Raw genomic sequence first — 16769 nt, forward strand, 5'->3', positions numbered from 1 at the left:
ATGGTCTGAGAAACCGACATGGTTTTCAAGACGATCGATTAGAATATCGTGATCGATTGTATCAAATGCTGCACTGAGATCTAACAGGATAAGGATAGAGATCTTATTCTCGTCAGAGTTTAGTCTGAGGTCACTGATTATTTTGGTGAGGGCAGTTTCAGTGCTATGATATTTTCTGAATCCTGACTGAAATTCTTCTAAGATGTTGTTTTCTTCAAGAAAGGAATTTATTTGAACTGAAACTATCTTTTCAAGTACTTTACTAATGAATGGTAGGTTGGATATTGGACGATAATTTGCCATTTCATTACTATCCAAGTTAGGTTTGTTTAGTAATGGCTTTACAACTGCTGTTTTAAAGGCATCCGGGAAAATACCAGTCCTAAGGGAAGTGTTTATGATATCTAGCACAGGGCTTGAAACACTATTAAATACCCGTTTGAAGAAAGCTGTAGGTATAGGGTCAATGTCTGAGGTGGAGGAGTTACATTCTGAGACAGTTTTGCAGAGTACATCTAATGTGATGCATGTGAAACTTCTCATGGTTACATTGCACGGTTTGCCGCAATCAGCTTTATTTCCATCATGAGTAATGCTGGCCCTGATCAAGGTTATTTTGTTGTTAAAGAATAGTGCAAGTTCTTCACACTTAACCGTTGATGACTGAGGAGGTGTAGGGGCAGTGTTGAGTAGTACATTAATAGTGGAAAAGAGGATTCTGGAGTTTCCAGCATTTTCTGTACACACATACACACAGTCCTCATATCCCTCCTAGTTACACATACACACAGTCCTCATATCCCTCCTAGTTACACATACACACAGTCCTCATATCCCTCCTAGTTACACATACACACAGTCCTCATATCCCTCCTAGTTACACATACACACAGTCCTCATATCCCTCCTAGTTACACACAGTCCTCATATCCCTCCTAGTTACACACAGTCCTCATATCCCTCCTAGTTACACACAGTCCTCATATCCCTCCTAGTTACACACAGTCCTCATATCCCTCCTAGTTACACACAGTCCTCATATCCCTCCTAGTTACACACAGTCCTCATATCCCTCCTAGTTACACACAGTCCTCATATCCCTCCTAGTTACACACAGTCCTCATATCCCTCCTAGTTACACACAGTCCTCATATCCCTCCTAGTTACACACAGTCCTCATATCCCTCCTAGTTACACACAGTCCTCATATCCCTCCTAGTTACACACATAGTCCTCATATCCCTCCTAGTTACACACAGTCCTCATATCCCTCCTAGTTACACATACACACAGTCCTCATATCCCTCCTAGTTACACACAGTCCTCATATCCCTCCTAGTTACACATACACACAGTCCTCATATCCCTCCTAGTTACACATACACACAGTCCTCATATCCCTCCTAGTTACACATACACACAGTCCTCATATCCCTCCTAGTTACACATACACACAGTCCTCATATCCCTCCTAGTTACACATACACACACAGTCCCCCACACAGAGAAGTCAGAGCGCAGGTACAGCGCCCCCTGGAGCAGTTTTGGGGTTCAGTGCCTTGCTCAAGGACACCTAGGCAGAGATGGCGGGCACCCTAGATGTAACACCAGCCACCCTTCAGTCACCAGCTCACAGCTGGAATACACCCTCCTGTCGGGGGCCGGGGATCGAACCGGCGACCTTTCGGTTACCAGTCGGCCTCTTTACCTCCAGGCCATACTGCCTCCCCGTGGTGAGGGCTGAGGGCTGAGGGCTGAGGGCTGAGGGCTGAGGGCTGAGGGCTGAGGGCTGAGGGCTGAGGGCTGAGGGCTGAGGGCTGAGGGCTGAGGGCTGAGCCTGAGGGCTGAGGGCTGAGGGCTGAGGGCTGAGGGCTGAGGGCTGAGGGCTGAGGGCTGAGCCTGAGGGCTGAGGGCTGAGGGCTGAGGGCTGAGGGCTGAGGGCTGAGGGCTGAGCCTGAGGGCTGAGGGCTGAGGGCTGAGGGCTGAGCCTGAGGGCTGAGGGCTGAGCCTGAGGGCTGAGGGCTGAGCCTGAGGGCTGAGGGCTGAGGGCTGAGGGCTGAGCCTGAGGGCTGAGGGCTGAGGGCTGAGGGCTGAGGGCTGAGGGCTGAGGGCTGAGGGCTGAGCCTGAGGGCTGAGCCTGAGGGCTGAGGGCTGAGGGCTGAGCCTGAGGGCTGAGGGCTGAGGGCTGAGCCTGAGGGCTGAGGGCTGAGGGCTGAGGGCTGAGGGCTGAGGGCTGAGGGCTGAGCCTGAGGGCTGAGGGCTGAGGGCTGAGGGCTGAGCCTGAGGGCTGAGGGCTGAGGGCTGAGGGCTGAGGGCTGAGGGCTGAGGGCTGAGCCTGAGGGCTGAGGGCTGAGCCTGAGGGCTGAGCCTGAGGGCTGAGGGCTGAGCCTGAGGGCTGAGGGCTGAGGGCTGAGGGCTGAGGGCTGAGGGCTGAGGGCTGAGGGCTGAGCCTGAGGGCTGAGGGCTGAGGGCTGAGGGCTGAGGGCTGAGGGCTGAGGGCTGAGGGCTGAGGGCTGAGCCTGAGGGCTGAGGGCTGAGCCTGAGGGCTGAGGGCTGAGCCTGAGGGCTGAGGGCTGAGCCTGAGGGCTGAGGGCTGAGGGCTGAGGGCTGAGGGCTGAGGGCTGAGGGCTGAGGGCTGAGGGCTGAGGGCTGAGGGCTGAGGGCTGAGGGCTGAGGGCTGAGGGCTGAGGGCTGAGGGCTGAGCCTGAGGGCTGAGGGCTGAGGGCTGAGCCTGAGGACCTACCTGGGCGGGCAGGGGTGGGAGTTGCAGGCCTGGAGGAGCTGTGGGGGGCGTCGGGAGCTGACACACAGGCCCTGGTCGGCCGTCTCCCTGGTCTGCTTGTTCAGACAGATCACCACGGCCTCCTGGATCCCTGGGAGCAGAGAACACACAGTAAGCAGATTCCTTCATAGGGCTAGAAAAGAAAATATATATATATACTGTATATATATATATTAGGGTACACGTATCTGTACCGAACCGAACCGTTTCAGTGTGTACCGTACCGTACCGAACGGCTGTGTGTAGTGTACCGAACGAATACAATGGGGGCTGTTTTTTTCACATCTAATATAATTATTATTATTTAAAAAACAATTACAAGTCGATTATTAATTTCAATATAGAATATTCATTGACAGCCCTACAAGTAGAATTAGTTACTGCACACTACATCACCCCTGAGTGGAACATGGAAAGCCAAACGTTCCCCCACTGTACCGACAACCCGTACCGAACCTTGACTTCAAAACCGAGGTACGTACCGTACCGTGGTTTTTGTGTACAGTTACACCCCTAATATATATATATATATATATATATATATATATATATATATATATATACTGCACAGTTGTACAGCCCTCCATTTTTTTTTTTTACTTAAAATTATACTATACCTGTACTGTAGCACTCTGAGATTCTCAGGAATGTAGGGTGCGTTACAAATGAAATGTATTATTATTATTATTATTATTATTATTATTATTATTATTATTATTATTATTATTATTATTATTATTATTATTATTATTATTATTATTATTATTATTATTATTATTATTATTATTATTATTATTATTATTATTATTACTATATTCTATTGTGATTCTATTGAATTTAGTTTATATCCCATTTGATATTATTCCACCTTTTTTATTTTACAGTTATACAGCCCTGGTCTATTTTTATTTCATAATTCTATTATATTCTATTGTGCTTCTATCTTAATTTAGTTCATATTCCATTAAAATGTGTTCCACCTTTTTATTTGACTATCTGTCCGTTATTGTCTGTCCGTTAATGTCGGAAACGACCAAATCAAATTCCTTGTATGTGAAAGCTACTTGGCAATAAAGACCTTTCTGATTCTGATATATACAGTAGTCTCCAGTTCCTAACTCACACCTTGATGTCACTACTGTAGTCTCTAGTTCCTAACTCACACCTTGATGTCACTACTGTAGTCTCTAGTTCCTAACTCACACCTTGATGTCACTACTGTAGTCTCTAGTTCCTAACTCACACCTTGATGTCACTACTGTAGTCTCTAGTTCCTAACACACACCTTGATGTCACTACTGTAGTCTCTAGTTCCTAACACACACCTTGATGTCACTACTGTAGTCTCCAGTTCCTAACACACCTTGATGTCACTACTGTAGTCTCTAGTTCCTAACTCACACCATGATGTCACTACTGTAGTCTCTAGTTCCTAACTCACACCTTGATGTCTCTACTGTAGTCTCTAGTTCCTAACTCACACCTTGATGTCACTACTGTAGTCTCTAGTTCCTAACTCACACCTTGATGTCACTACTGTAGTCTCTAGTTCCTAACTCACACCTTGATGTCACTACTGTAGTCTCTAGTTCCTAACTCACACCTTGATGTCACTACTGTAGTCTCCAGTTCCTAACTCACACCTTGATGTCACTACTGTAGTCTCCAGTTCCTAACTCACACTTTGATGTCACTACTGTAGTCTCTAGTTCCTAACACACACCTTGATGTCACTACTGTAGTCTCTAGTTCCTAACACACACCTTGATGTCACTACTGTAGTCTCTAGTTCCTAACACACACCTTGATGTCACTACTGTAGTCTCTAGTTCCTAACACACACCTTGATGTCACTACTGTAGTCTCTAGTTCCTAACACACACCTTGATGTCACTACTGTAGTCTCTAGTTCCTAACTCACACCTTGATGTCACTACTGTAGTCTCTAGTTCCTAACTCACACCTTGATGTCACTACTGTAGTCTCCAGTTCCTAACACACACCTTGATGTCACTACTGTAGTCTCTAGTTCCTAACACACCTTGATGTCACTACTGTAGTCTCTAGTTCCTAACACACACCTTGATGTCACTACTGTAGTCTCTAGTTCCTAACTCACACCTTGATGTCACTACTGTAGTCTCTAGTTCCTAACACACACCTTGATGTCACTACTGTAGTCTCTAGTTCCTAACACACACCTTGATGTCACTACTGTAGTCTCTAGTTCCTAACACACACCTTGATGTCACTACTGTAGTCTCTAGTTCCTAACACACCTTGATGTCACTACTGTAGTCTCTAGTTCCTAACACACACCTTGATGTCACTACTGTAGTCTCTAGTTCCTAACACACCTTGATGTCACTACTGTAGTCTCTAGTTCCTAACACACCTTGATGTCACTACTGTAGTCTCCAGTTCCTAACTCACACCTCAATGTCACTACTGTAGTCTCTAGTTCCTAACTCACACCTTGATGTCACTACTGTAGTCTCTAGTTCCTAACTCACACCTTGATGTCACTACTGTAGTCTCCAGTTCCTAACACACACCTTGATGTCACTACTGTAGTCTCTAGTTCCTAACACACACCTTGATGTCACTACTGTAGTCTCTAGTTCCTAACACACACCTTGATGTCACTACTGTAGTCTCTAGTTCCTAACACACACCTTGATGTCACTACTGTAGTCTCCAGTTCCTAACACACACCTTGATGTCACTACTGTAGTCTCCAGTTCCTAACACACACCTTGATGTCACTACTGTAGTCTCCAGTTCCTAACACACACCTTGATGTCACTACTGTAGTCTCCAGTTCCTAACACACACCTTGATGTCACTACTGTAGTCTCCAGTTCCTAACTCACACCTTGATGTCACTACTGTAGTCTCTAGTTCCTAACACACACCTTGATGTCACTACTGTAGTCTCTAGTTCCTAACTCACACCTTGATGTCACTACTGTAGTCTCTAGTTCCTAACACACACCTTGATGTCTCTACTGTAGTCTCCAGTTCCTAACTCACACCTTGATGTCACTACTGTAGTCTCCAGTTCCTAACTCACACCTTGATGTCACTACTGTAGTCTCTAGTTCCTAACACACCTTGATGTCACTACTGTAGTCTCTAGTTCCTAACTCACACCTTGATGTCACTACTGTAGTCTCTAGTTCCTAACACACACCTTGATGTCACTACTGTAGTCTCCAGTTCCTAACTCACACCTTGATGTCACTACTGTAGTCTCCAGTTCCTAACTCACACCTTGATGTCACTACTGTAGTCTCTAGTTCCTAACACACCTTGATGTCACTACTGTAGTCTCCAGTTCCTAACTCACACCTTGATGTCACTACTGTAGTCTCCAGTTCCTAACTCACACCTTGATGTCACTACTGTAGTCTCTAGTTCCTAACACACACCTTGATGTCACTACTGTAGTCTCTAGTTCCTAACTCACACCTTGATGTCACTACTGTAGTCTCTAGTTCCTAACTCACACCTTGATGTCACTACTGTAGTCTCTAGTTCCTAACACACACCTTGATGTCACTACTGTAGTCTCCAGTTCCTAACTCACACCTTGATGTCACTACTGTAGTCTCTAGTTCCTAACACACACCTTGATGTCACTACTGTAGTCTCTAGTTCCTAACACACCTTGATGTCACTACTGTAGTCTCTAGTTCCTAACACACCTTGATGTCACTACTGTAGTCTCTAGTTCCTAACTCACACCTTGATGTCACTACTGTAGTCTCCAGTTCCTAACTCACACCTTGATGTCACTACTGTAGTCTCTAGTTCCTAACACACACCTTGATGTCACTACTGTAGTCTCCAGTTCCTAACTCACACCTTGATGTCACTACTGTAGTCTCCAGTTCCTAACTCACACCTTGATGTCACTACTGTAGTCTCTAGTTCCTAACTCACACCTTGATGTCACTACTGTAGTCTCTAGTTCCTAACACACCTTGATGTCACTACTGTAGTCTCTAGTTCCTAACTCACACCTTGATGTCACTACTGTAGTCTCTAGTTCCTAACTCACACCTTGATGTCACTACTGTAGTCTCCAGTTCCTAACACACACCTTGATGTCACTACTGTAGTCTCTAGTTCCTAACTCACACCTTGATGTCACTACTGTAGTCTCTAGTTCCTAACACACACCTTGATGTCACTACTGTAGTCTCTAGTTCCTAACACACCTTGATGTCACTACTGTAGTCTCCAGTTCCTAACACACACCTTGATGTCACTACTGTAGTCTCCAGTTCCTAACACACACCTTGATGTCACTACTGTAGTCTCTAGTTCCTAACACACACCTTGATGTCACTACTGTAGTCTCCAGTTCCTAACTCACACCTTGATGTCACTACTGTAGTCTCCAGTTCCTAACACACACCTTGATGTCACTACTGTAGTCTCCAGTTCCTAACACACACCTTGATGTCACTACTGTAGTCTCTAGTTCCTAACACACCTTGATGTCACTACTGTAGTCTCCAGTTCCTAACACACACCTTGATGTCACTACTGTAGTCTCTAGTTCCTAACACACCTTGATGTCACTACTGTAGTCTCCAGTTCCTAACACACCTTGATGTCACTACTGTAGTCTCCAGTTCCTAACACACCTTGATGTCACTGCTGTAGTCTCTAGTTCCTAACTCACACCTTGATGTCACTACTGTAGTCTCTAGTTCCTAACACACACCTTGATGTCACTACTGTAGTCTCCAGTTCCTAACACACCTTGATGTCACTACTGTAGTCTCCAGTTCCTAACTCACACCTTGATGTCACTACTGTAGTCTCTAGTTCCTAACACACCTTGATGTCGCTACTGTAGTCTCCAGTTCCTAACACACCTTGATGTCACTACTGTAGTCTCCAGTTCCTAACACACACCTTGATGTCACTACTGTAGTCTCCAGTTCCTAACACACACCTTGATGTCACTACTGTAGTCTCTAGTTCCTAACACACCTTGATGTCACTACTGTAGTCTCCAGTTCCTAACACACACCTTGATGTCACTACTGTAGTCTCTAGTTCCTAACACACCTTGATGTCACTACTGTAGTCTCCAGTTCCTAACACACCTTGATGTCACTACTGTAGTCTCCAGTTCCTAACACACCTTGATGTCACTACTGTAGTCTCCAGTTCCTAACTCACACCTTGATGTCACTACTGTAGTCTCTAGTTCCTAACACACACCTTGATGTCACTACTGTAGTCTCTAGTTCCTAACACACCTTGATGTCACTACTGTAGTCTCCAGTTCCTAACTCACACCTTGATGTCACTACTGTAGTCTCTAGTTCCTAACACACCTTGATGTCACTACTGTAGTCTCCAGTTCCTAACACACCTTGATGTCACTACTGTAGTCTCCAGTTCCTAACACACCTTGATGTCACTACTGTAGTCTCCAGTTCCTAACACACCTTGATGTCACTACTGTAGTCTCCAGTTCCTAACACACCTTGATGTCACTACTGTAGTCTCCAGTTCCTAACTCACACCTTGATGTCACTACTGTAGTCTCTAGTTCCTAACACACCTTGATGTCACTACTGTAGTCTCCAGTTCCTAACACACCTTGATGTCACTACTGTAGTCTCCAGTTCCTAACTCACACCTTGATGTCACTACTGTAGTCTCTAGTTCCTAACTCACACCTTGATGTCACTACTGTAGTCTCCAGTTCCTAACACACACCTTGATGTCACTACTGTAGTCTCTAGTTCCTAACTCACACCTTGATGTCACTACTGTAGTCTCCAGTTCCTAACAACACCTTGATGTCACTACAGTAGTCTCCAGTTCCTAACTCACACCTTGATGTCACTACTGTAGTCTCTAGTTCCTAACACACCTTGATGTCACTACTGTAGTCTCCAGTTCCTAACTCACACCTTGATGTCACTACTGTAGTCTCTAGTTCCTAACTCACACCTTGATGTCACTACTGTAGTCTCCAGTTCCTAACACACACCTTGATGTCACTACTGTAGTCTCCAGTTCCTAACAACACCTTGATGTCACTACTGTAGTGATTTTTTTTTATCCACTTTTTCTCCTTATTTTTTCTCCCATCCCAATTTCATATTATCCAATTCTTCCCTCCCCTGTCTTGAACGTTGCTAGACCATGCCTCCCACTGGTCGGCTGTAGTGAGGACAGAAGCCTTGCATCACGTGTCCCCTCCGGTACACGAGGAGGCAGCCTGTCGCATCTTTTCACCGCAGCAGCTTGAACTCTCAGTGGCGAGGAGTATCGCGGGGAGGCTCACGCTGGCCCCGTCACTTCCGGCTTCCATCGCACCGGCGTCACCAAACCGACCTGTAGGAGTCGCTGTCCACAACGTCCAATCCCCACCCACCGGCTTTCCCACCCTCTAATACTGCCAATTGTGTTAGTATGACGACCGGCCAAGCCGGTAGCAACGGCGAGAGCTGGGCTCGAACCCAGCGTCTCCTGCGTTAGTGGCGAGCGCCTTGCCCACTGCGCCAATCAGCCGCCCTACCTTGATGTCACTACTGTAGTGACTTTTCAATTGCAAACGCTTCAAGGAAAGAACTCACCACAGTGCTTAACCAGCTGCAGAACTAACGGCTGCAGAACTCGAGAATATTAGGAATTTCTGACCACTAAGTGTGTCTGACTCTGACCCACCAAAACCTGCACAGACTATAATGTATGACGTACATCGTTGCCAGTTAGGGTAGAGACCCTCACTTGCACCGTGTCATGTATGCTGTTTATTTTTTCTCATATTTCTATATTCAGAGTTACTTATATTGTTTTTCTCATATTTCTATATTCATATTAAAATGTATTGCCTACATGTATGTCTTTCTTCTATTACCCTGCCCATACGTGTGTACCCTGCCTGGAGGTACTGGTACTTTAGTTACAGTATATATGACAATATCCGCTCAGTATGGAAAATCACATGTTAGATAATCCAATTGATTCTCTGTTTCAATTGATGCTCTGTTTCAGAAATGATTTTGTGAGAAATCGGACGTCAGTCATTTAGATGACGACATTTTGTACGACTATTCACAATATGGAAAGATTCCACAATACAGTAACACAGATATGAATCTCATTAACGTTGGTTCCCACCCGTGGTGGGAACAGGGTGGAAAAGAACCCAACCTGAGCATGACATAAGAGCAGGGCTGTACACTGCGATGAGATTATCGCGAATTGCCCCTTTAATTGGCCGTTGCGATTGGTAAATAATATTTGGGGGCGGGCTTGCGAGTAGTGATTTCAAGCCTTGCATTCGCATTTCACTCCTAAATTATCCAAGGCTGAGCACTCACTCACACTGATAGACTGGCTGACTGTCTGATTTAGCTATGAAGAAAAGTAAAGTTTCTTCATAGCTCATTTCTTCATAGAAAGTCACAGGCACCTGGAATCGCGTGCCTGTGACTTTCAATTCCCTTATCGCTGCCACTGTTGCCAGGTTTTCCCGACCGTTATAACGTTAGCATGTTAGCATGTAGCTAATGGCAGACTATTTGATTCCTTAAGGCAAGCCAAGGGCTCGAAATTGCCTGGGTTTTGGTTATATACTCCCGAAATGCTCCCGCTGTTTGGCTACTTCTATGTGCAGTGAAAACTACTCGAAATGCTTTAGAACCGTCATTGATTTAGTTCAGGGTTAGCCGCGGAGCTAACGTGAGCTAACGCTAGCTAATCAAGCTCACAGAGAGAGATAAACAGCTGACAGCAGGTAGTACAGGTACAAATACAATAAAACAAGGGGTGGGGGCTGTTGTGTAAACCTTGTACTCTTTAGTTCACATAATAGACGGAATGTTTGTTTACTAGTCTGTATCTATGGTCTGTACTCTGTAAGCCAGGAAGTACCATGGTGCAACATACAAATGTGTCCGTGTAGCAACACAAGCCAATACCTTACAGAGGCCCGGGGAGGGAGCTCTCTGTGTGTGTGTGTGTGTGTGTGTGTGTGTGTGTGTGTGTGTGTGTGTGTGTGTGTGTGTGTGTGTGTGTGTGTGTGTGGAAGAGAGAGGGAGAAAGATAAACAAAGAGCATGATTTAGTGTATGTCTTAGAGCTGTGTTGCAGTGTGCAGCAGATACTGACTATGAACACTGTTAATACACCGTTATCAATGAAAGAAGAAATGTTTGCAGCTGTGGTAATACGAAGTTCAGTTGGTTCATTATAAAAGATACAAACCTGACAACAAAAGCACTTAAATGTTAAATAAAAGGACCACAGTAATGAGGCAGGAGGAACATATTTTTTTTCACTATAATGGTAAAATTGTTATTAAAAAATTTGCCCCTAAAAAATATTTTTTGCCCCTAAATTTCTCATTTAGGGGCAAGTGTGCCCCTAGTGAAAAAGCTTAGCGTACAGCCCTGAAGAGTGGATATGGTAAATTGCCCATCTGTATTCCATATTCATAGTGTTCCCATGACGTGTCCTGCCATACAGCATGGCCCACTGCCACAGCTCCTCTGATGATAATCACCTGCTATTTGATTACAATCGATTACAATCTGCAATCGGATACTATGAATATGAGCAATAACGGCACCAGACATCTTGTTTTGGACTTTCATGAAGGGATCAATATGTCATCTTCACCCTTCTCCATCATCATCAGCATCATCTGTATTTTCCTAGTGTACACTAAATAGCTCATTGAAGCATGAGCGCATTCTGTTCTGGTTACAGGCCCCCAGCCCGCGTTAGCGCCCACGCGAACGCGCGGCCCGTCGTATTTATTGCTAACAGACGTTGCAGTGCAGCAACCCAAATATTAGGGCCTTTTTGTGAAAACAGCCAATGATTGCATCTAATGGGGAGCGATGAACATCAAAACAACATGGACGCTGGTCTAATGGTCTGGTTACATTTCCAAGGTGGGCGTGATGTTGACGCGCGTTTAAAGGACCAGTCCAGATTTCTTTTTACCGTATTAATGTGGTGCACATTCACATACATTCTTAAAGAATTTGACATTGTGGAGAATTCGCTATTGGGAACTCTCTTGACCCGTCAACAATCAGAACGTTGATCTGTTTTACCACAGCGTTTTACAAACATTACAAACAATGTGAACACACATTGTAAACAAGCTACAAAGTACAGCAAATACAGTGGGAGAATATGTAATATTTACTGGTTGTCTATCGTTAGTGCTCACTTACTCAACTAGAAAATAAATACACATCTCCATTCCTTTTTTACCAGTGGTGGGGGTGGTGGTAGTAGTAGTAGTAGTAGTAGTAGTAGTAGTAGTAGTGATAGCGGTAGTAATAGTAATAGTAGTAGTAGTAGTAGTAGTAGTAGTAGTAGTAGTAGTAGTAGTAGTAGTAGTAGTAGTAGTAGTAGTAGTAGTAGTAGTAGTAGTAATAATAATGACTTGGATTTATATAGCGCTCTTCACTGACCCAGAGCGCTTCACAGAGTCCATTATTCGTTCATACACAGTCATACCGGTGGTGGTAAGCTACAATTGCAGCCAGAGCCTACTAGTAGTAGTAGTAGTAGTAGTAGTAGTAGTAGTAGTAGTAGTAGTAGTAGTAGTAGTAGTAGTAGTAGTAGTAGTAGTAGTAGTAGTAGTAGTAGTAGTGGTGGTAGTGGTCGTTTTTAAATTGTGATGTTTGTGTTCAATGCATTGAATGGTCTGGCCCCTCAGTACCTAGCTGAAATTGTTTGTACCCCAGCTAGAGCACTGAGGTCATCAAACAAACTACTTTTAGATGTCCCGAGGCTACAAACAAAAGGCGACAAGCTTTTGCGGTGGCTGCCCCTAAATTGTGGAACAGTCTTCCACTGAAAATTAGGTCTGCCCAGACCCTAGAGATTTTTAAAGCACAGTTAAAGACTCACCTGTTTTCATTGGCTTTTTTAGGCTTGGTAAGACATATATCCCTGGTCGTGTCGTGATTGTTTTAATGTATTGTAGCTGTTTGATTTTGTGTATACTGTATTTAGTATTTTTAGTATTTATATTTTTATATTGTAAAGCACGTTGGTGCAACTTCGGTTGGTTTTAAATGTGCTATATAAATAAAGTTGTAGTGGTAGTAGTACTAGTAGTAGTATTGGTAGTGGTGGTGGTAGTAGTAGTAGTGGTAGTAGTAGTAATAGTAGTAGTAGTGGTAGTAGTACTAGTAGTAGTATTGGTAGTGGTGGTGGTAGTAGTAGTAGTAGTAGTGGTAGTAGTAGTAATAGTAGTAGTAGTGGTAGTAGTAGTAGTAGTAGTAGTAGTAGTAGTAGTAGTAGTAGTAGTAGTAGTAGTAGTAGTAGTAGTAGTAGTAGCAGTAGTAGTAGTAGTAGCAGTAGTAGTAGTAGTAGTAGTAGTAGTAGTAGTAGTAGTAGTAGTAGTAGTAGTAGTAGTAGTAGTAGTAGTAGTAGTAGTCGTGGTAGTAGTAGTGGTAGTAGTAGTAATAGTAGTAGTAGTGGTAGTAGTACTAGTAGTAGTATTGGTAGTGGTGGTGGTAGTAGTAGTAGTAGTAGTAGTAGTAGTAGTAGTAGTAGTAGTAGTAGTAGTAGTAGTAGTAGTAGTAGTAGTAGTGGTAGTAGTAGTAGTAATAGTAGTAGTAGTAGTAGTAGTAGTAGTAGTAGTAGTAGTAGTAGTAGTAGTAGTAGTAGTAGTAGTAGTAGTAGTAGTAGTAGTAGTAATAGTAATAGTAGTAGTCGTGGTAGTAGTAGTAGTAGTAGTAGTAGTAGTAGTAGTAGTAGTAGTAGTAGTAGTAGTAGTAGTAGTAGTAGTAGTAGTAGTGGTAGGTTGATTTTGTAACCCATTTATTTGGATTCCGGACTGATACTTTAAAATCCGTCTTCTGATGTCAGGGGATAATAACAGAGGGGCAGACTCTTCAAAGCGGAGCGGTGTGATGGTTCACAGGAGCGCAGCCCCTCATGGCGTGTAGGGGACACCCGATACGGCTCTCTAATCACACACACACAGACACACACACACACACACACACACACACACACACACACACACACACACACACACACACACACACACACACACACACATACAAACACACACACCTTCATGCACACACACACACACACACACACACACACACACACACACACACACACACACACACACACACACACACACACACATACTCTCATATCGTGCATGCACGCAAACACACATACAGACACAGAAAGAAAGATACACATATATAGCCTAGAGCCCTACACACACACACACTACGCACAGAAATAGACACATAGCCAGACACACACACATACAGACACAAACACACACCCTCACGCACACACACACACATACATACAATATCTAGATAGCGTACGCTACACTTAGACCAGGCAGGCAGGCATGGGCGTGGAGGTGAGGAGATGAAAGCTGTTCCTAAGCGCGGCTGGCAGGATGTTTGGGAAAGCTGTCTCAGTCTGGCACACAGTGTTTCCCCCGCTGCTGTCAACATGGCAGTCGGTGATGTATGACCTCTCTGTATTCCATCCGTTATCATCCTTATATATATATATATATATATATATATATATATATATATATATATATATATATATATATATATATATATATATATATATATATATATATATATATATATATATATATATATATATATATATATCGTATAACCTGCCTCCACTTCAAAGGGAACCCGCGCCGGTGCAACATGGGCTCATGGGTCATCCGGGTGACACTGTGTCACTCTGTGTTGCCGCGTGGCTTTTTGTGGCCAAAGCCGTGTCTGGTTACGGGAGCTGGCGCAGAGTGTAGCGCCGCAGAGAGGGCGAGCGGTGATCTGTGAGCGTTTAACCTTTTCACTACCACACTAGAGAAGGTTAACCCTTTCACTACCACACTACAGACGGTCAACCAGAGGTTCAAATCAGAGGTTTGAAGAGAGGTGAAGAGGTTTGAGGGGAGGTGGAGGAGAGGTTTGAGGAGAGGTGGAGAGGTTTGAGGAGAGGTGGAGGAGAGGTTTGAGGAGAGGTGGAGGAGAGGTGGAGGAGAGGTTTGAGGAGAGGTGGAGGAGAGGTGGAGGAGAGGTTTGAGGAGAGGTGGAGGAGAGGTGAAGAGGTTTGAGGAGAGGTTTGAGGAGAGGTGGAGGAGAGGTGAAGAGGTTTGAGGAGAGGTGGAGGAGAGGTGAAGAGGTTTGAGGAGAGGTGGAGGAGAGGTGAAGAGGTGAAGAGGAGAGGTGAAGAGGTTTGATGAGAGGTGGAGGAGAGGTTTGAGGAGAGGTGATGAGGTTTGAGGAGAGGTGGAGAATAAGTTTGAGGAGAGGTGGAGGATAGGTTTGAGGAGAGGTGGAGGAGAGGTGAAGAGGTTTGAGGAGAGGTGGAGGAGAGGTTTGAGGAGAGGTGAAGAGGTTTGAGGAGAGGTGGAGGAGAGGTGAAGAGGTGAAGAGGTTTGAGGGGAGGTGGAGGAGAGGTTTGAGGAGAGGTGGAGAGGTTTGAGGAGAGGTGGAGGAGAGGTTTGAGGAGAGGTGGAGGAGAGGTGGAGGAGAGGTTTGAGGAGAAGTCAGTCCCGGCGCCATGGGCGGGCATTAGGGGGCCGGGCCCGCCCACTGAGTCAGCTGTGCCCACCCTGGTAAATTTTTTTTATTTTTTAATTTTAAATTTTTTTTCAATCAAAGTCAACTATCCAAATCCTTAGTCGGGGACAGCCCTAGTGGGCACTGATGTCAACAACAACACTACTGAAGCTAGCACGGCACTCTGAGAATTCGTTTTCTACCCCCAAGAACGTCTTTACAGAACATCGCCTTAGTATGCTTCATCGACGCAACTAAGGCCAATTTAATTCAGTTGGCATTTGAGAAGGACTTAACAAAAAAGTTCAGGAATGAGTGGAGGGGCAGTGTTTTAAGAGGATTTCACTCTGTCCCCAAACGCCGCTTGCCGCTCTACTAATGATGGTGAGTAGCCTGTGGAGGAATTTTGTTTGCTTTTTTATGCACCTTATTTTTGTCAGTTCAGTTCAGTTTGTCAGTGAATTCAGAAGTGTTGAATAAATGGAGACTTTTCAAAGATATAGAATAGAATAGAATAGAAATGTATTATCCTGAGGGAAATTTGACACTGCAAATCACTCAACATTAAACATTTAGACAGAACAAGTCACAAATAAGAATAACAAAACAAATGGCCTAAGAATAGAATAAAAATAGAATAAAAGATACAGTAAATAAATACAGTAAAAATATACTGAAGTCTACAGTAGGTGTAATAATGCACAGTGCTGTTTAAAAAGTAAGAGTCCAGGAAGATGGTAATTGTCACTCTGTGCTCAGTGATGCAGTGAGGCACAGTGATGCATTGTATAGTCTGATGGCTGTCGGAATGAAGGACTTCCTGTGCCGTTCAGTGCTGCATTTAGGTAGTGTGAGCCTATAACATGCTCCTCCTGTCAGCCAAGTCTGTGTATAGTGGGTGGGAGGGGTTTTCCCTGATGGCCTGAAGCTTAGCAAGGTTCCTCCTCTCCGCCACCCTCGCTAGAGTCCAGCTCCACCCAACCACGCTACTGGCCTTCTTGACCATCTTATCCAGCCTGTTTGTGTCCCCTGCTCTCAGTCCGCTGCCCCAGCAGGTCTGTTATATATATCCGTTCAGTCTGTTTTTGTATAAGTGAAAGTTCTTAAGATAGAGAGAAATTAGATTTTTCAATTGCCTCTCTGCTGTTTAGTTCAGCACCGTGGGCAGCGCCAAGCAAGCCACAGCGCCGCTGTCCCAGCTGAAACGTATAAAAGGGAACCTGTGTTGAAAAACCATTGTGCCCCCCCGAGAACATTTTATGCCCCCCCACTAATTTGTTTCTGCAGCCTGGTCTGGGAGAAGTGGAGGAGAGGTGGAGGAGAGGTTTGAGGAGAGGTGGAGGAGAGGTGGAGGAGAGGTTTGAGGAGAGGTGGAGGAGAGGTGAAGAGGTTTGAGGAGAGGTTTGAGGAGAG

General features: G+C 44.7%; 1 protein-coding gene across 1 annotated transcript in view; it reads right to left on the minus strand.

Moving 5' to 3' along the window:
- LOC311226799 (ADAMTS-like protein 1) overlaps window positions 1-16769 on the minus strand; it is a gene marked incomplete at both ends in the record, with an annotated part of 194940 nt that overhangs the window by 47839 nt on the left and 130332 nt on the right. The window contains one exon of the mRNA XM_084312203.1: window positions 2744-2873. Within this exon, the coding sequence (XP_084168329.1) occupies window positions 2744-2873 (130 nt within the window). The remainder of the gene's footprint in view (window positions 1-2743; window positions 2874-16769) is intronic.

This window comes from Notolepis coatsorum, assembly GCF_963971535.1.
Source record: "Notolepis coatsorum genome assembly, chromosome: 4".
Lineage (NCBI taxonomy): Eukaryota > Metazoa > Chordata > Actinopteri > Aulopiformes > Paralepididae > Notolepis > Notolepis coatsorum.